Source organism: Mustelus asterias, chromosome 16, assembly GCF_964213995.1.
Source record: "Mustelus asterias chromosome 16, sMusAst1.hap1.1, whole genome shotgun sequence".
NCBI lineage: Eukaryota > Metazoa > Chordata > Chondrichthyes > Carcharhiniformes > Triakidae > Mustelus > Mustelus asterias.
This window is the reverse complement of record NC_135816.1, coordinates 39,948,299-39,972,522: the sequence shown is the minus strand read 5'-3', so window position 1 is coordinate 39,972,522 and position 24,224 is coordinate 39,948,299. Positions and strand designations below refer to the sequence as shown.

The following is a 24,224-nucleotide window of genomic DNA, read 5'->3' as shown; positions in this document are numbered from 1 at the left end:
GGCTGTAATTATGGAGAAGCTGGCCCAACTTCGCAAAGTTGCAGGGGGCTGTGAGAAACTTATCCCTGCGGCGGAGCCAGGCAGGACAGGAGTGCAAAGGGTGGGCTCGCCCTTTGCACTCTGTCCTGTCTGGCTCCGCATGCTTATCCCAGGAAAGCAAAAATTGACAGTACCGAGAATGAAGGCAGGGAGTCTCAGAATCGAGTCTCGTCAGCCATTTTAAATGTCTTTGGAGCCAGCCTAACTCTGTGAAATTCTGGGCCAGTGTCTCTGGGAGGATTTCCACAGCCACAGAAAGTAGGTGGTTCAGGAGAATGCTGGTCAGGATTTCCCCAGATATGAACAAGAAGGAAATATCTCGCTCTTTCGACACCATGATTTATCTCCCTTCTTGAAATTGGCTGCCATTCCCCCCTGCCAACTTGATTAAAAATCCAGCAAAAATCAATGTGGAATGACTGCTCCTGGCAGGTTGCGCAGTAGGGACCTGTCACAGTCCAACACAAAATGGAAATCCTGCCCTGAGAATCAAACCTGGGATCTTGTTGATCTGAAAGACTCAGCTTTACCTGCCTTACCCAGTTGAGCCACTGGGGGCACTCTAAGTCTATTCTTTAAAGGGCATTGAAAATAAAAAGGAATTCTTTGAATTAAATTATATTTCTTTTGAGCTTTTGTACCTGTTAGTTGATATTTTCCTTACTCAATAGGAAATAAACACCTGTCCAGCATTAATAAACCACAAAGGATATTGGAAAAAAATATTTTTTTGTTACCCTCACAAAAATGTGGCCAACAGATCTTTCAGGGAATGTTTCAAGACTCGTTGCGGCAAAGATTTGGCTTTAAAATATTTATTTATAATTCCTTACTATTTTGCCTTTTGTGTCCCAATTCATATAAAACATATTTTTAAAGAAACGTTCCTAAAATTAGCTAGTTGTCTTGGTGACAATAATGCTTTTTTGTGATGCCCCCACATAGAACATAGAACATAGAAAAAATACAGCACAAACAGGCCCTTCGGCCCACAAGTTGCGCCGGTCATGTCCCTCCCTACCTAGGCTTATATATAGGCTTACCTATAACCCTCAATCCTATTAAGTCCCATGTACTCATCCAGAAGTCTCTTAAAAGACCCTATCGAGTTTGCTCCACCACCACTGACGGCAGCCGATTCCACTCACCCACCACCCTCTGAGTGAAAAACTTACCCCTGACATCTCCTCTGTAACTACTCCCCAGCACCTTAAGCCTGTGTCCTCTCATAGCAGCCATTTCAGCCCTGGGAAAAAGCCTCCGAGAATCCACCCGATCTATACCTCTCAACATCTTGTACACCTCTATCAGGTCACCTCTCATCCTTTGTTTCTCCAAGGAGAAAAGACCGAGCTCCCTCAACCTATCCTCATAAGGCATGCCAACCAATCCAGGCAACATCCTTGTAAATCTTCTCTGCACCCTTTCAACCATTTCCACATCCCTCCTGTAATGAGGCGACCAGAACTGAGCACAGTACTCCAAGTGGGGTCTGATGAGGGTCTTATAAAGCTGCATCATTATCTCCCGACTCCTAAACTCAATCCCTCTATTGATGAAGGCCAGCACACCATACGCCTTCTTAACCACCTCCTCTACCTATACTGATCTCTTAAATTGATTTAAGCACAAATCAATTTTTGAAATAATCAGGGGTGAAATTCCAGTTTGGTAGAGGAACAGAATGGATAGGAGCAGATCAGCTGACCATTATACACCGCTCCCCTTTTCAAAATGGAAAGATAGTGGTCCGAGCATGGGAATAGCTGTGTTTCCGTGAGCTATTCAGCCTTTCATTTACCACGCTTACACAGCTCGTACTTATCTAATCCGGAGCTGAGAATCACATAATATGTCCCTGGAAGATTTCTGGTTAAACGTTGGTGGCAAAACGCCGGGAAATATTTAAAACATTCCTCAGAACGCTCCTTCTAGTTAAGGAATACACTGTGCAGATTGTACAACACGAGGGCAGTGTAAAAATATCCTTCTTCCTTTCTTTTCGTCCATCTACTTATAATGGTGGTATATGTTTTATGGTCTTTGCTCTGATCATGATAACATTGATAGTGCCACTGCTGGGAGGTGGGCGAGTGGAGTTAGAATGCAGAAAGGGTGTTCGGTACTCAATTTTTCATGGAGTATATTGTCTCCTCTTTTTTGATGAGAAAGACGACTTGGTGTAATTGTGAAAGGTTTGTAGGTTTAGTCCTGCAGGACCTCACATTTGGTGAGGAAAACCTCCTTATAACTAATGGTTTTGCATTTTTAAAAAATATTTTGGGGTTAAAGAATCATTTAATTGGTTCCTGCAAGACTACAGACAAAGCTCAGGTCATATTACCTTGTCCAGATACTGTACTTGGAAATGTGGTTTGTTTTCTGAAATTTAGCTCAAGGTAAATAACCCAAAGAGGTAAATCTATAGTACTAACAAATTCTGAATGAGTTCACTGACATTATGTAAATTCTAGTGTAGTTTCCAATTACATACATGTGTTTATCCAATTACTTCATATCAACTGGCGTTGGTCAGCTTTGCAGATACAGAAATTGAAGCTGTTTAAAGCTACAGTGGTTTGGAAGAATTTTGCATTTTATTAAATGCTCAATCAATATTCATTATTTTCCTATGCATTCACAGTGATTATCAGCTTGACTATTTGGAATTTCGTCTTTGGATTGGAATTTGGACAGCTTTCTTTTGTCTCATTCTGGTTGCCACCGAGGCCAGCTACCTAATCCAGTATTTCACACGGTTCACTGAGGAAGGTTTCTGCGCACTTATCAGCTTCATTTTTATCCATGATGCTTTTCAGAAAATGTTTAATTTGGCTGAGGATTATCCAATCAATTCTGATTACGACGTCAACCATGTTACTCTCTATCATTGCTCCTGTTTCCCCCCTGAAGCAGGTAAGGTTCCACTGAAATAAATTGTTGATCTTTATAAACACAACTTTAAGCAAATCATTGAAAGAAAATTTAGTTTATCCATTGAATTTCACATGATTGTTTTCTTTTCTTCAGCTAATGTTACAAGTCTGTTTAACGAAACGAGTGATGCAGGTTTTAAACCCAGCTTTGTCACCTATAATACAACTGTAAGTTTTGGTTCCAACTAGAGATTTTATATATTCCAAAGTAATAATAAAGTTCTCCTCTCTTTTCCCGAAGGCGTTGATTAATGTGGGGTACAATTGCATCGTTATTATTAATAAGTTACTATTATCAAATCTATTATTAAGGAGGCTAAAGTGGGGTAGTTAGGAAATCACAACGCAATCTGGCAGAGTCAATGTGGTTTGTGTAAGGGAAATCATGTTTGATTAATTTATTGAAGTTCTTTGAGAAAGTAACAAGCAACATGGATACAGGGGAACCAGTGGATGAGCTGTATATGGATTTCCAGAAGGCATTTGACAAGGTGGCACATCAAAGGTTACTACGCAAAATAAGAGTTCATAATGTAGGAGTAACGTATTAGCATGGATAGAGGATCGGGAAGCTAATAGGAAGCAGAAAGGAGGTTAAAATGGGTAATTTTCGGGTTAGGAGTCCCACAGTGATCGGTGCTGGGGCCTTAACTACTTTCAATTTATATCAACGACTTGGATGAATGACGTTAAGATAGATAGGAAATTAAGTTGTGAAGAGGAAACAATGGAGTCTGCAAAGAGATATAGATAGGTTAAAGTGAGTGGGCAAAATTTGGCAGATGGAGTATAATGTGGAAAAATGTGAACTTGTCCATTTTAGTTGGAAGAACAGCCTTCACATTAGGCATGAAAGGTGGGCAGAATCGCTGGCAACAATGCACCCCTCCCCAAAGAGCTCAACACATTCTATGCCCGTTTTGAGCAAGAGGTCAGCGAGAGATCATCATCCACCCTGACAACCTTGACCGAACCTGTATCCAAGGTCACCATCGTAGACGACAGATCGGCCTTCTTGAAAGTTAACCCATGGAAACAACCCCAGATGGGATACCTGGACGAGCACTCAGATCCTGCGCGGACCAGTTGGGGGAGGTATTCGCAGACATCTTTAACCTCTCCTTACATCGATCTGAGGTCCCTACCTGCTTCAAGAAGATGACCATTATCCCTGTATCAAAGAAAAGCCAAGCAGTGTGCCTTAATGACTACAGCCTGGTGGCTCTGACATCCATCATTATGAAGTGCTTCGAAAGGTTAGTCATGGCACGCATCAACACCGGTCTCTCAGATTGCCTGGATCCACTACAGTTTGCCTATCACCGCAACAGGTCCACAGCAGACGCTCCACCTGGATAACAAGGACACTTATATCAGTCTCCGATTTATTGACTACAGCTCAGCCTTCGATACCATTATCCCAACAAAACTCATCTCCAAACTCTGTGGCCTGGGGCTCAGCTCCTTCCTCTGCAACTGGGTCCTAGACGTCCTAACCCACAAACTACAATCAGTAAGGATAAGCAACAACAGCTCCTCCACAATTATCCTCAACACCGGTGTCCCGCAAAGCTGTGTCCTCAGCCCCTTACTATACTCCTTATATACCTATGACTGTGTGGCCAAATTCCACGCCAACTCCATTTTCAAGTTTGCTGACGGCAGCACCATAGTGGGTCGGATCTCAAACAATAACAAACGGAGTACAGGAAAGAGATAGAGAATCTGGTGAAATGGTGTGATGACAATAATCTCTCCCCCAATGTCAGTAAAACTTAGGAGATAGTCATCGACTTCAGGAGGCGTAGTGGAGGTCCTGTCTATGTAAACAGTAGTGAAATGGGAAGGGTCTAGAGCTTCAAGTTTCTAGCCGTCCAGATCACCAACCTGTCCTGGTCCCTCCATGCAGATTCTATAGTTAAGAAAGCCCACTAACACCTATTTTCCCAGGAGACCAAGGAAATTCAGCATGTCCACTACAACTCTCACCAAGTTTTACAGATGCACCATAGAAAGCATTCTTTCTGGTTGTATCACAGCTTGGTATAGCTCCTGCTCTGACCAAGACCACAAGAAACTACAAAGGACTGTGAATGTAGCCCAGTCCATCACTCAAATGAGCCTCCCATCCATTGATTCCATCTACACTTCCCGCTGCCTTGGAAAAGCAGCCAGCATAATTGAGTACCCCACGTACCCCAGACATTCTCTCTTCCACTTTCTTCTGTTGGGAAAAAGATACAAAAGTCTGAGATCACATACCAACCGACTCAAGAACAGCTTCTTCCTGCTGCCATCAGACATTTGAATGAAGCTACCATATATTAAGCTGATTTTTCTCTGCATCCTAGCTATGGCTGTAACACTATATTCTGCACCCTCTCCTTTCCTTCTCCCCCATGTACTCTATGAACGGTATGATTTTGTCTGTATAGCGCGCAAGAAACAATACTTTTCATTGCATCCCAATACATATGACAATAATAAATCAAATCAAATATTATTTAAATAGAGAAAGACCGCAAATTCTACTATACAGAGGGATCTGGGTGTCCTAGCACATAAATCACATAAAGTTAGTGTGCAGTTACAGCAAGTGTTTAGGAAGGCAAATGGAATATTAGATTAAGAGCAGATAGCCTGGAGACCAACCTATGACACTCATGTGAGTTGCGGTGGAAGTTTTGTCAAGCTCTCATGGGTAGTAAAGGGGGAGTGTTGAAAAGTATGATCCCAGATTTTCCACTTAGGGCTTGAAGGAACAAGCCTCCACCCGGTCCTGTGTAACTTGTGTTTTAAGCCCCCTGACCCTGCCACCCCTCCAATAGGATTTAATGAGAGTGGTAGCTGCAGAGGCTACCCAAGTTAGTCATTGGTTAAAATGTCACTGGGGTTCTAATTATGTCATATAAAAATGATTAACAAAATTAACGACTCTCCTGCCTAAAATAGGGTCCAGTTAAAGTAGCGATGTGCAGGAATGGAGTCTGAGCAGGGCAGTAAGGTTCTACTGTTTGGGATAGGTTGCCCAAAAAGTTAGCTGGTGATCGAACAAAAGGCAGCAATATAACTGAGCCTGAGATTACTCTGACCAGGTGTCCCCACGTGCATGCTTCCCATTAGATGCCACTGAACAGAAATCAGAGGGAGGAATTGCAGATGATATCCCTCTCTGAATCCGAAGACGTTTAAACCACCTCGAGCATCATTAAAGTCGCTGCAACTGAGATCGGTGAACTCAGCATGGATCCTAAATCAAACCTGGGACCATCTGTTTCACACTAGTTGCTGCATTTACTCACTGAGTCTTCAGTGCAACTCCAGAGCTTTGTCATGTTTCTAGTTCAGGGTAATGCCAGCATCTTGGAAAGAAATATATCATGCACAACCTCTTCTGACTTTTAAACTATAGGACACAGAATGTTTTGACAATTAAGGAGATCTATATCTTTTACGACTTGTAGATATTTGATAAATATGCAAACATCTGCACAAGGTTTCGGTATTCCTGTTTAACTGTGTTTTCCTTTCAGTCCAACACGGAATCTGTCAACTGGAACTCACTTACAAAGCAAGACTGTTTGAAGTTTGGAGGACAGCTTGTGGGCGAAACCTGTGATTATATTCCAGACATTGCACTCATTTCCTTCATTCTTTTCTTTGGTACATTTGTTTGTTCCATGTCACTGAAGAACTTTAAAACAAGCAGATACTTCCCAGCAGCAGTAAGTACAATTTGTTGCATTTTTCATAACAGACTGTCTACACAGCAACAAGTAATGTGCCTAATTTTCAAAGCCCAACCCTTGACCACAGAGGGGCAACCCCCGCCCCCCCCCCCACCCCCCAGCTATACATCTCCCTCCCCCATGTCCCTCCACCCCCTCACTCCCCACTATTAAATGTTCAGGACATCCCCCTCCCCCCCCCACCACCTCCTTCCATTCTCGCCAGCATCATCCCCCACTCCCCCCCACTGCTCCTTAATCGCTGTCATTGAAGAAACATCAGGCATTCCATCCCCATCGTCAACCTCACCAACCCCAACCCCTCGCCCCGACGTCCGTTGAATTCCTACTGTGCAGAAGGAGGCCATTCGGCACACCGAGTTTGCACCAACTCTCTGAAAGAGCATCTTACCCAGGCCCAACCCATTGACCACAGAGGGGCAACCCCCCCCCCCCCCCCCCGGCTATACATCTCCCTCCCCCATGTCCCTCCACCCCCTCACTCCCCGCTATTAAATGTTCCCCCGCACCCCTCCCCCTGCCAAAGGGGTTCCCTAGAGGCCCCGAACTCACTCCCTGGGACAGGACACTTCCTAGCCATGTCCCTGACCACCCCGGGGGCGGGAGAGGAGGGAGCTGCACTGACCTTTGCCCCACCCGATGCAGTCATCTCAACTGGGGAACTTTTTCCAGCGGTCACTAGGGTGTGCGTGTGCGTGCGCATGCACGCGTATGCATGTGTTTGTGTACAGTGATTAGCACTGCTGCCTCACTGCGCCAGGAACCTGGGTTCGATTCCTGGCTTGGGTCACTGTCTGTGTGGAGTCTGCATGTTCTCACCATGTCTGCGTGGGTTTCCTCCGGGTGCTCCTGTTTCCTCTCACAGTCCGAAAGTAGTGATTCGCAGCGGCGTGACATTCAGCACTCCCAGAAGCAAGCCATTTAATTATATTAAATTTAGTCAATATCATGGTAATCAGTTTCACACTCTTCTGGTGCCAGCAGAGGTGGGGGGGGGGGGGGGGGGGGGGGGACGAGGATAGATCTCAAACAGAGATCTCCCTGTTGCAAATCCTATTATGGTCCTATCAGGAGAGAATCAGACCATAACGGGACATGTATCCAAGTCGAATGCACCCTGAAAATCCCCCTCCCTCCCCCGTCAGCCCCCCTGCCCGCAGCATTTCAACTTGCTGAGATAAAATGAGAGCCAACAGAAACTGCCAGGCAAATGATCCACTGAACCCACTTTAAAAGCCAGTGCAGCTGGGCGAGAACATGCATGTTGGACGTTGTTGAAAGCAATATGCCTCTCGGCACTCCTGAAGCTAAAAATACCTAAAGACCAGTCATTTGACTGTCAAAAAGCTAATATTAGCAACGAAGGGCTCAGAGATTCTGCGTAGCAGAGTTCATGTTTCACCAAGACCAGCTGGTTGGGAGAGGGAAAACAAAATCAATTGGCTGCGATTTAACTGTGTGCGTGATGCTCGAAGGAGACAGTGCAGCCGGGGAGTCTCGGACCTGTAGGCCTGGCCAATCTTGATGGCTGACCTACGTTTACATAAATATACCCAGACTATCTGGCCTGCCAGCAGGAGAAGAAATTTCCCAAAAGGAAAAACCGGTTTGGACCAGTATTCTTATTTCCCACTTTACTGGTGTTCCATTTTAAAGTGTACCAGAACAGTTCAGACCAGTATTCTTACTTCCCCGTTTCACTGTTTTTGTTTTCCTTTGGGTTGGCAGCACTAGTCCCTCGGGAACTTTTTCCAGCGGTCACTAGGGTGTGCATGTGCGTGCGCATGCACGCGTGTGCGTGTGTTTGTGTACAGTGGTTAGCACTGCTGCCTCACTGCGCCAGGGACCTGGGTTCGATTCCTGGCTTGGGTCACTGTCTGTGTGGAGTCTGCATGTTCTCCCAGTGTCTGCGTGGGTTTCCTCCGAGTGCTCCAGTTTCCTCTCACAGTCCGAAAGACGTACTGGTTAGGTGCATTGGCCATGCTAAATTCTCCCTTGGTGTACCCACAGTAACTTCATTGCAGTGTTAATGTAAGCCTACTTGTGACACTAATAAATAAACTTAAACTGATAAAGAAACCGAAAATAAAACTTTAGAATCTACCTAATACCTGACTCAAATCTTCAATTCAAATAGCAAATCAGGTCCTGAAGTTACCTTTGAACCCAATGTACATATTTGAAGAAAGGATCCTGTTGCTTTCCTGTGGGTGTCGTGCTCACCTTCTCAAAAGTGTAGGTTAAGATTATGACAGAGTGGGAAGGTTGGATTAGAGAAGTTGAGTCACTGCTTTCATTTGACCTGCTTTCTTCTGGTTTCCTGACATGGTGGAGGGAATTAAAATCAGGGCCGTTGAATCAAAATCTAATATTTGGTTCTGGATAAAAACCTCCTGATGTGATCTGAGTACCTATGAATGAAATTTGATAAATAGGTGGAGATGCTCCTTCATCAAAGGTAAAATTCTTTAATATATCAGGAGGGAATGGATTTCTCTCCATAATAGTGATAGAAAATTACAACATAGCAATAAATATTAGCCAAGATCCTGGGGGTAACTCCCCTACCCTTTGTAACAGTGCCATGGGATCTTTTAATCCCCCCTGAGAAGAGCAGACGGGTCTTCAATTGAACTCCTCATTTGAAATATGGTACTTCTGAGTGGCCTTACTTTCCATTATATTGGCCAACTATCTGTCAGAAATGGGCAAAAAGAAGCAGCTGGCTGGTTTGGTCAAAATTATGGTGTCTGCATGCAGCACTAAGCTGGGGACAGGGGCAAATGCAACTGTTTTGCATGTGCTATGTGTTCTTGTTGTCTTTTGGCTCCCAGATGTTCTTAATAATCGTACATGAAGTTTGCAAAAATCAAACTCTTTATGTTTAATTTTGCCATGCTGTCTTGATTAAAAGAAGAACCAGATTGAACTGTGTGCAAATCACTTCACTCTCTTGTGCAGCTGTGAAATATGGCCCCCTGGAACACTTACAACATGACACATTAGTTCCTAGCTATGCACAGATCTTTACAGATTGAACAATATATAGTAGCATGTGGGAAGATTATTGGGAGCCCTGGGCTCCACTAAGGTAAGTTTCCGACATGCCTTAAGGGCTTTGTCTTCCCTGCCAGATTCTACTGAAGAGGCCATCTGCATTCAGTAGATTGTCATTGAGTTCCAAATGACATGAGAGAACTTTGATTTGCTTCTTTAATGAAGCTCCTACTTAAAATTATGGATTGGTTAAAATAACAGTGGGTTGGTATCAAGAAGGAATGGCGCAGTAAAATCTTTGCATAGTACTTTTATCCATGCACCTGTCCTGTTCCTGTCAGGCCTTGATGAGTTGAAATTCCTACCATAGTGTCTCTCTACCAATGACCCTGGAAGTGAAGACTCTACCCCATAACACTCATATAAAATAATTTCTTCTGGCCTCTTGTTATTTATCTCTTATGTTTAACCTTTGAAGTTAAGTATCAGCAGAATCTGCTGTTATGCTCATCTGAGATTCTCTCACAAGCTCACTTCCAGCAGGGGTCACTACAGGGTGACCTGGGGCAGGAACATTGAACTTTGAAAGTAATTGCAGCACTGCTACCATCTTCTTTCCGCTCGCTGAGATTAGTGTCCCCATAGTTAAGAGGTTGGGTGCAGGGGAGCTCAATCGCACAGGGGAAACGTGTTCAGGCCAGGGACAGCGAGACCTTGGTGAAGCGTTCTGGAGACAGCAGCTCTTGATTTTGCTGCCAGGTTTCCCCAGCACTTAGGAAACCCAGTTGGCAGTAATTAGTTTTAAATCAGACTCAAGCCCACACAGTGCAATTGATTTCAATAATGCAGCCTCACAAAGACTGAACACTTGCGCACCTCATTACCTGCTGCTGTAAAAATAGCAACTCACCCATTTGGCAGGTTGGGGGATATGTAAAGATGCACTTTCAGAGACTCCATTAATGGACACAAAAAGGATTTATTAATAAGAAGCATTCAGCAGCCACACAGCTGCAGCTAGCTCCCTACATGTCTCCTGGCCGAAGAGGGCTTCAGCCCCTGTGGTGATTATCCACTCTGAGTCCCAATTAGACACACATGCCAGGTGACCCTTTTCTGCTGTGTTGCCCTAAAGGACAATCACTCCAGGATTGTTCCCCTTTTTTACTGTTTAACTTAGCCATGACCTCCTGCAATGGGGGCAGGGCTTACATATTGGTGTCCAGGTTTATCAAACCTTCCTTGTCCGTATGACTCCACCACTGAATCCAGTAAGTCGTGGAGTCACGAAACCCAGTTGAATTCATATTGCTGGCGGACTGTAAAATCTAAGGCTGGGATTCTCCCAGCCAGCAGCGATGCTCGAGTAGTGCAGTGGACCAGGAGATATCAGCAGGGGCCTTTAGTGGGATCACGACCGGTGTCTGGCAGAGCCCGAGGCTCCCAGGCCTTTTTTTAAATTTCTGGCGCGGAGCTGATTAGCATATTAAAATTTCACTTTCACTTTGGGACAGGGTTTACAACAGCTACCCACCAACAGGGAATAGGTGTGCTCACCCCGCTGGCGGGGACAGAGGCCATTGAGGCCCCCCCCCAGGAGGTCGGGTGCAAGGATGTTGCCCCTTGGGCAGTGCCAGCCTGGCATCTTGGCAGTTCACCGAGCACTGGGTAATGCCAAAGGGGTGGGGCCAGAGGGGCAGGCATACTGGTAGGGTGGGGCCTTTGGGGGTGATCGACGGTGGGGGGTGACCCCCTGCCACTCTGCAATGGGGTCGGCGGGGGAGGGAGTGAGGAGTCAATCCGGACTTCCCATCGGGGAAGATCAGGTCTGGTCCGGGGTGGTTCCGGTAGGCCAGCGATCAGGGAAAAGGGCCTAGAAAGATATTGGAATGTCAGTGATCATGAGGCTGATGATTTGGGGTGGGCGGGTAGTGCACATGCGCCAATCCCTCCACTGACAGATCAACACGTGCGCAGTGACCCATTCAGCACTATGCTGCTGGTCTCTCGGATAGGATGAGGCTCTGCCCCTACTTACCAGCATGAATCCCTCTGAGGCACGCTGTGTCAGAGATTCATTCAGGTAAATACGCCCAAAAAATGGGCAGTAAAATCTCCCATTTTCCCACCCATTGGGCACTTAAGATTTTTTTGGGAGAAGGCTGACTGATTTGTTTGGAAGCAACTTTGGTGACGTAATTTTTTGCATCCCATTCCAGCTGGAGGAGAGGCTCCAAACTTTCCCAAAGGTGCAGTGGGGGCAGGGGAAAGTCATGCAGTATTCTCATTCCTGATCACTTTCCACAACTCCTGCTGGAAACTGGTGTGTGCGAATGTCAGATGAGGATAGAATTGCTTTGGGCTCACAACATTACAGGATGTGCCTTCTTGTGCTGGGATTCTACTTTACTTATTTACTAGTGTCACAAGCAGGCTTACATTAACACTGCAATGAAGTTACTGTGAAAATCTCCTAGTCACCACACTCTGGTGCCTGTTCGGGTACATGGAGGGAGAATTTAACACGGCCAATGCACCTAATCAGCACATCTTTCGGGCTTTGGGAGGAAACCGGAGCATCCGGAGGAAACCCACGCGGACAAGGGGAGACGTGCAGACTCCGCACAGCCGGGAATTGAACCCGGGTCCCTGGCGCTGTGAAGCAGAAGTGCTAACCACTGTGCCACCGTGCCAGCCTAGTCACCGTGCTGCCCCCTGATGAAGCTAGTTCCTCTGGTCAGCTTTCGTATGACATTGAGATGATTTTGAAGCAGGAATCAAACTTTAGACTGGTCCAGGAATGTGAAAGGTGGAAGCCTCCTTTCGTATCTCAGCATTGGCAAACACACAGCAGAGATTTACATTGTCATGGTGTTTGGCTATATTTTATAATCTCTCTGAGAGGGCACTAAAATTATTTGAAGCAGCTGCAACTTACTTTTTTCCTGATTGAAAAATCAGACTGAAATAATCATGTGGTGCTGAGTCTCGCAATAAATTGTGGTTAACTATTCTCAAACCTGGAACAAAACGTTTGTTAACTCTCTGGCTATTCAATTCCCACATTGAAAATAGTTGTACTTTTTGTCTCAAATTGGAAAGGTCACAGGATAAATATGGATGGGGAGAGCATTCAACCTACATGAGATCATCCTTCCAGAAAAATCAACTGTCTTCCCATCAGGACATCGAACTGTCTCTTAAATAGACCCAAGGTTTTTGTCCCTGCTTGGAGCCCATTCCACGTGCTAAGTTCTGTCCACACCAAGAACTTCTCGGCATTATTTTTAAATTTGCCTTTTGCCAGTTTAAAACTGTGCATGGTTATCCATAAATAACCTTCAGTATTCCCGCTTATCATCATGTCATTTAGATATAGATGATTTACATTAATTATTGTACTTGTTTAACTTTGTGTTTACAACTTAAAGGGGAAGTGTAGACAAATGACCCATTATCACAATGTTTACTTGCGTTGGATCAGTTGGTCCAAATGAAACCATGTAAAATGGCTCTGTTATATGATAGTTTTATAATTTACTAATTTCTTCCTTAGGTCAGGAAACTTATCAGTGATTTTTCCATCATCTTGACAATACTGATCTTCTGTGGAGTTGATATTCTAGTTGGCGCGGATACCCCAAAACTCATTGTGCCGAGTGAGCTTAAGGTTTGTGAACATGAACTGTAATTGTTTGTATTATCTAATTATTTAAAGTTAAACTTAATTTATTAGTCACAAGTAAGGCTTACATTAACACTGCAGTGAAGTTACTGTGAAATTCCCCTAGTCGTCACAGTCTGGCACCTGTTCGGGTCATTGCACCCTAACCAGCACGTCTTTCAGACTGTGGGAGGAAACCGGAACATCCGGAGGAAATCCACGCAGACACGGGGAGAACATACAAACTCCACACAGACAGTGACCCAAGCCAGGAATCGAACCCGGGTCCCAGGCGCTGTGAGGCAGCAGTGCTAACCACTGTGCCACCGTGCCACTTTATTTATTTATTAGATAATTTATTGGGAAAGAATTCGATTGCCCCTTGAATCATTTATTGGGTGCCGAACTTGAGTGTACACCAATGTTCCTACATCATAGTCACAAGTGCTACTTTGTTTCTTCAATCTACTTCACCCCATTGTCCATTCTTTCAATTGTGATGCAAGATTGCACTTCTCAAAATACATGACTGAATTTATTTATTTCTCCTGCTTTTCTTTGAAGTACGGTTTTAGGGGTGTCAGCAGCCCTCCACTGACCATTCTTTGTAAGTGAACCTAGACAGTGAATGTCAGCAGGCTATTTAAAGAACATCGTAAGCAAGCTTGGTCGTATCCTCTCTCGCTCCTTCAAATGTGTGATTTGCAGTATGAGATACTGGATAGCACTCCGAGTGAGAGCTTTGGGTTTTGTTTCCTCTCCTATATCTAGTGACGATGGGAATTGAAGTTAAGGAGTGAAATTGTATGCCCTCTCCTGCTCCCTCCAGCCCCCCGCCCCCCACCCCCTTTGGAGTGGGTTGGGGAGCATAAAACACCTACCACCACTGTTGGTATTTTACAAGCAACGGGGAAGAGGCATCAGGCCTTCCTGGCCTGGTCCAACTGAGTCCCACTTCCCTCCTTGCTTAGCCATTGACATTTATTCAGTGGTTGGAGGTGTCCATGCTATGTGGCGACGCATGTTTTTTATGTGGAATGGGGATGGGGGGATCCTCATTTGTTCCTCCTGTGCCCTTCGGAGGAACCCCTCCACCACAATACTTTCCCTTTAGTGGGTTTTCTCCCCCATGCCTAATATTCTGGACTTACCTGTGACTCCAGCAACATGGCTTTTCCATGTGGCAAATTCTAGCTGAGGTTATCATGAAGCTTTTGTGATTTAAGTTAACATATATCCTGCATGAAGTCAAATACATTTTGAAATGAGATACAAATTTAATTCACCTACTTCCCTATGTAGCTGTAGAGTGACAGGGTGGCACAGTGGTTAGCACTGCTGCCTCACAGCGCCAGGGACCCGGGTTCGATTCCCGGCTTGGGTCACTGTCTGTGTGGAGTTTGCACGTTCTCCCTGTGTCTGCGTGGGTTTCCTCCGGGTGCTCCGGTTTCCTCCCACAGTCTGAAAAACGTGCTGGTTAGGGTGCATTGGCCATGCTAAATTCTCCCTCAGTGTACCCGAACAGGCGCCGGAGTGTGGCGACTAGGGAATTTTCACAGTAAATTAATTGCAGTGTTAATGTAAGCCTACTTGTGACACGAATAAATAAATTAAGCTGACTGAATCCCATACCTAAAAATGATTTTTTTTTAAAACTCCAGATGTTTAACAATAAAAAAATTCAAATGAAGGAGTTAAAAATGTGAGATCAAACAGAATGGAGCAAAGAGATTTAAGGACGAAGCAGCAGAGAAAGGGTTATTCAGAGTTGAAATGTTTGAGAAAAAATAGAGGAAAAGCTATAAATCATTGTACAGGAATGTTTATGTTACAGAGAGAAAATAAAGGACTAAGTTACAAGAGAAAATTAAATATGGTTTTGCAACAGGGAATTATGCAAGAGTGGGGAAATTTGATAAAAGAACAAACTTAAAGGTGATGTGTCTGAATGCATGAAGCATTCGGAACAAAGTTAATGAGTTAACAACGCAAATAGAGACAAAGGGGTATGATTTGGTGGTGATTACTGAGACGTGGTTACAAGGGAACCAGGTCTGGGAATTGAATGTCCAAGGGTAGTCAGTACTTCAGAAGGATAGACAGGAAGGAAAATTAGGTGCTGTAGCTTTGTTAGTGAAGGAATGGATCAATGCTATTGTGAGAAATTATATTACTACTGGAGATAAAGATATAGAATCAGTCTAGATAGAAATAAGAAATAGCAAGCGAAAGATTCCTTGGTGGGAGTAATCTATCGGTTCCCAAACAGTAGTTCTGCAGTGGGGCACAGTAAAAAGCAAGAAATATTGGGGGCTTCTAAGAAAAATATGGCAATAATCATAGGTGATTTTAATATGCGCATATAATGGATTCATCAAGTTGGCAAGAGTAGCCTTGAGGGAGAGTTCATTGAATGTATTAGAGATTGTTTCTTGGAGCAATCTGCTCCTAGTTCTTATGTTCTTATGTATTAAAATCCCACAAAGTAATAAATGTGAGCATCAGTGTCTAACTGGTGGCCAAAGGGTGCATTGGCAATGTTCTTGGAGCAACACTACCCCAATCTCTTAACAGCAAAAAAGAAAGACATGCATTTAAAAAACACTTTTCACAACCACTGGACATCTCAAAGTGTTTTAAAGACAATGAAATATTTTTTGTGGTGTTGTCACTGGTGTAATGTAGTAAACACAGCAGCCAGTTCACATTCAATAAAATCCCAGCAACAGCAATGTGGCAATGATCAGATAATCTGTTTTCTTGATGTTGATCGAAGGATAAATATTGACCAAGACAAAGGATAACTCCCCAATTCTTCTCTGAAATAATGCCTTGGGATCTTTTGCATCCTCCTGAGCAGCCCTTGGTTCATTGTCTCGTCCAAAAGACAGCATCTCGGACAGTGCAGTACTCCCTCATTACTATACTGGAGTGTCAGCCTTGATTTTTGTGCTCAGGATCTGGAGTAGGGACCTGAACCCGGAACCTTGTGCCTCAGAGGCGAGCATGCTACCGACGGAGCCGTGGCTGGTGTATAAATATAGGCCACTGAAAAAAGTAGGAGAATATACTGGAAAAAAAACATTTTGAGAAAACAATGCATTCACAGAAATCAACTATGGGGTAAAATGTTGTCTTGCAGGTTACAATATCCTCCAATGAAAAATTACAATAGCTTGAATCTTCTGAGCAGTGGCAATGCTGCATACATTGCTACTGCCCATGATGATTCTCTCGACTTGATGCTGCTGCACATTTCCTCTGGCTTCTTCTGATACTGTCTGTTAAAGAAATGTGTAGTGCAGCATCCCCTGGGAACTACATCAGGGTGGAGCGGAGTCAGGGTCAGAGAGAACATGTCCCCTTTATATGGCACCAGCTGCCATATTCTGATAAGTATTTCAAGGTCCAGTCTTTTATTGTGGGCGGATGGGCGGGAAGGTGGGTGAATGGATTCTAAGGACATAGGAGCACAAGTAGTCCATTCAGCCCCTTGAGCCTGCTCCACCTTTCAACTTGATCAGTGCTTATCATCTACCCCAATGCCATTTTTCCGCATTATCCCCATACCCGCTGATGTCATTCGTGCTTACAAACCTATCAATCTCTGTCTTGAACATACCCAATGAATGAGCTTCCACAGCCCTCTGGGGTAGAGCATTCTAAAGATTCATTCTGCATTTTCAGGTGATGACTCCATAAAAGTAGTCAGCAGAATCTTCCCAAAAGTGCAAAGAGTGTTGGGTCATACGAGAAAACAAGTGTGAAGCTTGCAGGTTTCACAGCCGTCTTTTCTGGCAGCATTGAGCAAGGCTCTGTGCATTTTAAAAGGAGAAGTGAGATTTACACCGTCAGCTGAAGGGGAGGGGTCTAAAGATGCCGGCAAGGCCAGTCTCTGAATTAATTAAAAGGCTCCATTCCCCCTACACCTCCAGGAAATCGGGATCCCCCAAGCATCGGGGCATCCCTCCCCCCCACCACAGCACCAACATACATTCCCAATCTCCCGCCATAATGCCAACATTGCCCTCTCCTTCATAGGCACTGGGGCTCTCCCCTACCCCCCACCCCCACCACACACAAAGGGAATTCCCTTAATGGGACTCTGCAGGGGGCACACCCCTGGCACTGCCAGGTTTGTACTGCCCAGGCTGGCACTGCCAGGAGGCAGTGTCAGGGCACTGCTCAGCCATGTGCCTCACCACCAGGGGGCTAAGGTTACCTCTGCGCCCCCAGTGTGATCACCATGACTGCTTATCATTTTTGAAAACCAGTAGTGATTCACGGCAACGTGATGTCATATCGACTGGGTGAGGAGATAAGGCGTGGGTGGATGTTAGGGTATCACGGCTGGTAAGTACATATTAATTTATTAAAATGTATGGAAATCATCTTATCACGTCACCAATGGAGGCAGGGAAGGTTACAAACTGAAATCAAGCCAGTGCTAATCCAGCTTTGGCCCTCTCATGAGACTTGGCACCATTACAGGATTTGTGCAGAGCCACTAGATCGTGGCCAGTATTTTGCTCTGTAGTAGAATGCACTGAATGATTAGCAATCAGGTCCATGGGATACATTTCCAGTGCATTTCACTCCGAACAATTCAGTGCCGACTGTGAATTTGTCCAATTACGGGATAAAGTGTTTTTATGTCATTGCTCATCTCTGTTTCTGACATTACATTTGTTATATTATTAATTATTAGTGAAAATGTATTTGGGTAAATGTTTGGTGTTTTATGAACATTAACGTTCTCTGGACCTAACGGCTCCACATCATTACATTGCCATATTTGTGTTCTGGGATTATTTTGATCAATGTAAGTTTAAAATAATAGCTGGGCAAACTTGTTTGGTGAAGGATCTCGCTGAAATATAAAAGTATTCTACAGAAATGAAGATGGGGGGGGAGAATGGCACTCTTTTGGAGAGCCAGTATGGGCATGATGGGCTGAATGGCCTCCCTCTATGCTGTAACAATTCTGCGATTCCGGCCAGCACTGCGAAGGGAACTGCACTTGGCTTTCCCAGGAGCTTATCCTGTTACAGAAAGCCAATTCATCAATTTGATAAACTCCCAGTTTGATATTCTAGTCACAAATCAATATCATTTGTTTTTCAGATGTGATTGCAAAATATTAAAACTGCTGTCAGTCACTGTTCTGGCAAACTGGCAAGTTTCTATCCCTTGAGAATGTTTAAAAGTCTGTTTTTAAGGATTGCATAGACAGGGTTTTCTTGGTTTGACACCACAATGCTCAACTAATAATTATTGATGATTTACGCAGCTAGAAAAGCTGTGTTATAATGGAAGATTTTATTTGTCAGGCGAATATTTGAGGAGTATATTCTTGTGTAATGAGAGCTTCAGTGGATTTTGGCTTGGTTATTACTACAACTGGCAACAGTAATAAATTTAAAGAGGATATTGTTTCCCTGATAAAGGAGTTGGCTAAATCCTTTTTACATTTGTTTAGAAACTCAACTCTTTTTGAATTATATGATCACGTGAGTTTCGAGTTGGGTTACCAGATTGAAACTTATACAGCTCTTTGGGGTCTTTCGTTTCCCAAATGCAATAATTCTTTGTCAAAACTTTTAATATAACCAGTTTTTATTTTAAGCTGCTGATTATAAGGTACTCCAAACCAATATTAAATTCTGCCATCACACAACCCCATTTTTAATGCATAAATTTTTGATGTTTGAACAGCAATAATTTATTCACTAATATGAAGTGTCTGAGTTACAGAAAATTTAGCAAAATATTTTTCTCTCATTCAATATAGAATTCACAAGAAACATTTTTAATCGTAAGAATGGTGAGAACTCGCTCCCATCGGGAGTTGTTAACATGAATAATACACATATATTTAAGAGAAAGCTAAATAGACATATGAAGGTGAAGGAAATAAAGGTTTATACAGATAGTTAGATGAGGAGGGAAAGGCAGAGGATAAATGGACATAAATCTATTGTAATGCCTTGAAGAAATGCAATATAATCAATATAATTATTTTTTATTAAAGCCAACAAACCCACACAGAGGGTGGTTTGTGTATCCATTTGGAGGGAATGAATGGTGGATGTGCCTCATTGCAATTGTGCCAGCTTTACTGGTCACAATACTTGTCTTTATGGACCAACAGATTACTGCTCTCATCCTGAACCGCAAGGAACATAAACTCAAGGTTTGTTGTTAATTTGTCTCTTTTTTAAAAAAAAGATATATCTGTTTTACCATTTTGCCCGTTGGAACCTTTGCAAGATGATACATTTCAAGTAGTTCATATATTTGCAAAGTGAAGCTCAAGTCAGCTTGAATTTTATTTCCAAAATTATTTTTTAGAAAATAAGTACTTTTACCAATTCATATTATTTGCTGCAATTATGCTGCATAGTTGTTTTTTATTCATTTATGGGACATGGGCGTTGCTGGCTGGCCATTATTTATTGCCCATCCCTAGTTGCCTGAGGGCAGTTGAGAGTCAACTAGATTGCTGTGGCTCTGGAGTCACATGTAGGCCAGACCAGGTAAGGATGACAGATTTCCTTCCCTAAAGGACACTAGTGAACCAGATGGGTTTTTCCGACAATTGGCAAATGCTTGCATTACAAGCATACATGTTTATAGCAAAGGAGGAGGTAATTCAGCCTATCATATCTGTTCTGGCACTTTGATAAAGCAATCCAAATGTAATCTCACACTCCACTATGATGTTGTACCTCTTACTGCTTCAAATATTTATCCAACGTTTCCTTAAAAGAAACAATGGACTTTGCTTCAACCATTCCCAGTGGCAAAGCATTCCATGTTCCAACAATCTTTTGTATAAAGACTTAACCCTTTTCTGCACTCTTTTAATAATTTTGAATTTATGATCCTTTGTTGTTGTTTTTCCAATCAGTGTAAATAGCCTTTCGCTATTAACTCTCTTATCATTTTAAAAAGCTCCACTTGAATCTCCTGTTAGCCTTTTCTGCTTTAATGGAAAGGGTCACAGTATCTCATTTCTCCTCTCACAACCACAGGGTCCTATTCCTGACAAAGAACCATAGAAAGATTACAGCATAGAAGGAGGCCATTCAACCCATCTTGTCCATGCCAGCCTGAGGACACCCAGGTGCCCATTCTAATCCCACTTTTCTGCACCTGACCCATAGCCCTGGTGAACTAACATTGGATGCTGCCTATGGCTTTAGTGTCCTTTCTGCAATGAGTTGCATAACATTACATTGTTCAATAACTATAGCGGAGCCATGTTTTGTATAAATTCATAACTATTTCTTCACTCCTCTTATCATCCATGTATCTACTCATAAAACCCAAAATTATGTTGACCTATTTAGAGCTTTATCTACCTGCACTTGAACTTCCAGTGAATTATACAATTGACTTCCCTGTGTCTCTGTTCGCTCACTCCCTTCAGTGCCTTAAATGAATATTCCAATTTCTTGTCTTTTTTCCCAAAATGTATTACCAATCTACTTACATTAAGTTGCATCTGCCATCATTCCGCCAACCTTTTTTATTTTCCTGAAGTCTTTATACTGCTCTTTCTGTTTTTAAAATACCAACATTCACCCAAATCAGCTGTATGTACAAGATTGAATCTTTTTTAGCCCTTTTATGTCCTGTCCAATAACCAAATTTCTATCTATACTATTACATTTCCTCTTATACTAAGCAACTGAAATTTCTAACTAATTTCTTGTGTGATATCTTACTGAGCATCTTCTGATAATCCACATAAAACACATATAATGTATTCCCTTTATATTGTTCATCACTTTGTAAAAAAACATTATAACAATCCAAAGGTATGTGGGATGGGTGGATTGGTCATGCTAAAATTGCCCATTGGTGTCCCAGGATGTGTAAGTTAGATGGATTAGACATGGGAAATGTGTGGGGTTACATGGATAGGGAATGGTAGAGGGCCTGGGTAAGATACTCTGTCAGAGAGTCGGTGCAGATTTGATGGTCCGAATGGCCTCTTCTGCACTGTAGGGATTCTATGATTTGTCAAACACAAGTTGCCTTAGAAAATCCATGCTGACTTTCTTTGATTAATTTAACTTATGTTATGGATTCTAAGGGTTTGGCCACACATGCTGTTGGATGAAGAGATCTATAGTATGTGACTTATCCTTTTACCCTTTCCTGAACAATGATATTATATCTGCTACTCTTCAGTCCCACGGCACAACTATATTTAGTCAGGATTCATAAGAACATAAGAACCAGGAGCAGGAGTAGACCAGTTGGCCCCTTGAGCTTGCTCCGCCATTCAATAAGATCATGGCTCATCTTTTTGTGGACTCAGCTCCACTTACCCGCCCACTCACCATAACTCTTAATTCCTTTACTGTTTAAAAATCTATCTATCTTTGCCTCAAAAATATTCAACGAGGTAGCCTCACTGTTTCACTGGGCAACCGTTTGAATGAAGAAGTTCCTCCTCAACTCAGTCCTAGACCTACTCCCCCGTATTTTGAGGCTATGCTCTCTAGTTCTAGTTTCACCCGCCAGTGGGAATAACTTCCCTGCTTCTACTTTATCTATTCTCTTCATAATTTTATATGTTTCTGTAAAATCTCCCCTCATTCTTCTAAATTCCAATGAGTATAACCCCAGTCTGCTCAGTCTCTCCTCATAAGCCCAACCCTCACAACTCCGGAATCAACCTAGTGAATAGTGATTCACAGATCGTGGCCTGATCTTCTTTAATTTCTTTCCATTGCCTGAGTATCTTCTCCATGAGGGCCTTCTAATTTATTCACCTTGAATAATTAGTCATTAAAAAAGCGAAATACTGCAGATTCTGAAAATCGGAAACATAAACAGAAAATATTGGAAATACACATCAGATTAAGCAACGTCTTTGGAGAAAACAAATATCAATGTTTCAGGTCAATGACCTCCCATAGATGTTGCCTGACCTGCTGAGTATTTCTTTCATTTTCTGAACAACCAGTCATTCAATTATTTTATTGATTGTTCCAAAATCTCTGCTAGTACCCAAATGTTCTCACTTCCAGTATCAGTTTGTAAAAGTAGATGCAAAATTTTGAGTGCTAATTTCTTCAGAGCTGCTCCCACTTTGCTACCATTACATCACTGGAAGTTATGATGATGGAAAGTGGGCAATTCCGAGAAATTTCCAGGTCATTTATTTAATATCTCTACTTGACTGGCAGTATGGTGGCACAGTAGTTAGCTCACAGTGCCTCACAGAGCCAGGGACCCGGGTTCGATTCTGTCCTTGGTGACTGCCTGTTTGCACGTTCTACTCGTGTCTGCATGGGTTTTCTCCGGATGCTCTGGTTTCTTCCCACAGTCCAAAGAATTGCAAGTTAGGTGGATTGGCCATGCTAAATTGTCCTTTAGTATCCCAAGATATGTAGGTTAGGTAGATTAGCCATGGTAAATGCACAGGGTTACAGCGTAGGCTGGGGGGGGGGGGGGGGGGGGGGGCAGGGTGGCGGCGGCGGTGTGCCTGGGTAAGAAGTTCTTTCAGAGAGTCAGTGCAGACTCAATGGGCCAAATGGCCTCCTTCTGCACTGTAGGAATTTTATGATTCTTCATTCTCCATAATCAGACTCCTCCCTGATCCTGGAGCTGTCCTACCCTATTTATATCTGTTCCTTTTTGCTTGCTTTTTCCCTTTATATTATTTGTTGGTCTTTTTCAGATCCTGTTTCGCTCTTTTACTTTTCTGTTTCACCTCCCTGTTACTCTTTCTGTATTCCTGAAGCCCATCTTCACTATTATTAGTCCTAGATTTATCTGTTTCAAATTTCATTTAGTTTTATTAGCTTTTAGTCACACCTCCTAATATCCGTTTTCTCTGCATCCATTTATCTCTGATCGTGCCTTTGTAAAATGCTTATATTCCAATGCAAGAGCTAAGAATTCAAAAAGGAAATGGTCCAATTCTCAGTTTGTAATAAAGGCAGCCAAAGAGATAGGCTAGAGGGAGAAATCTGCACGCAGTTGACATGGAGCCAGCTTCCAAATACACACTTGCTCCGCCTCTTCACCACATATCGATTCCCTCCACTGCCTCTGTTGTCAAACAGTTGTTCAACATCCAGTCTTGGATGAGCCATAATTTCTTCCAAGGTAAATATTGAGAAGACTCGAGCCATTGTTTTCAGCTCCAGCCCCTCACCATTGATTCTGCCCTCCTCCTTGGCCACTGCCTCAAGATGAATAAGACTGTTGGTAATCTCACCATCCTATGACTCCAAGGTGAACGTTTGATCCTATATCCACTCTGTCACACAGGTTATTTACTTAATCCATGTAATGCTACTCACCTCCACCCCTGTCTCAACCTACCTGGCACTGAAACCCTCACCTATGCCTTTGTCATCTCGAGACTTGATTATTTCAGTACAGTCTTAACTGGTTTTTCATTCTCATCCCTGTAAACTAAGTTGCCCATATGCTATCCAGCATTAAGTCTCACTCATCATACAGTGATTTTACTGACCTACACTGTGATTCATGTCTCATGGCACACTCTCTAGACCACCAATCTTTGCAATTTCTCTTCATTTAAATAGCATGCTGCTCTTTTATTCTTCTTGCCAAAGTGGATAAGCTCACATTTTCCCACATTATACTTATTGTGCTATTTTTTTGCCCATTCACTTAACCTTCCTATATCCATTTGTAGACCCTATACTTCCTCTATCTTTCCGAGCTATCTTGTGCCAGTGGCAAATTTAGCTACATTTAGTCCCTCATCCAAGTCACTGATATAGATTGTAACATCTTGCCAATCTAAACATGGCCCATTTATCGCTACTCTCTGCTTTCTGGTAAGTA

At 43.1% G+C, this 24,224-nt stretch overlaps 1 protein-coding gene across 1 annotated transcript in view; it reads left to right on the top strand.

Annotated features, from left to right (window-relative positions):
* Positions 1 to 24,224, top strand: part of LOC144505124 (electrogenic sodium bicarbonate cotransporter 1-like) — a 102,926-nt gene that overhangs the window by 35,981 nt on the left and 42,721 nt on the right. Inside the window, exons 11-15 of the mRNA XM_078231014.1 lie at positions 2,684 to 2,955; positions 3,070 to 3,143; positions 6,509 to 6,700; positions 13,278 to 13,391; positions 19,417 to 19,578. Of these exons, the coding sequence (XP_078087140.1) occupies positions 2,684 to 2,955; positions 3,070 to 3,143; positions 6,509 to 6,700; positions 13,278 to 13,391; positions 19,417 to 19,578 (814 nt within the window). The remainder of the gene's footprint in view (positions 1 to 2,683; positions 2,956 to 3,069; positions 3,144 to 6,508; positions 6,701 to 13,277; positions 13,392 to 19,416; positions 19,579 to 24,224) is intronic.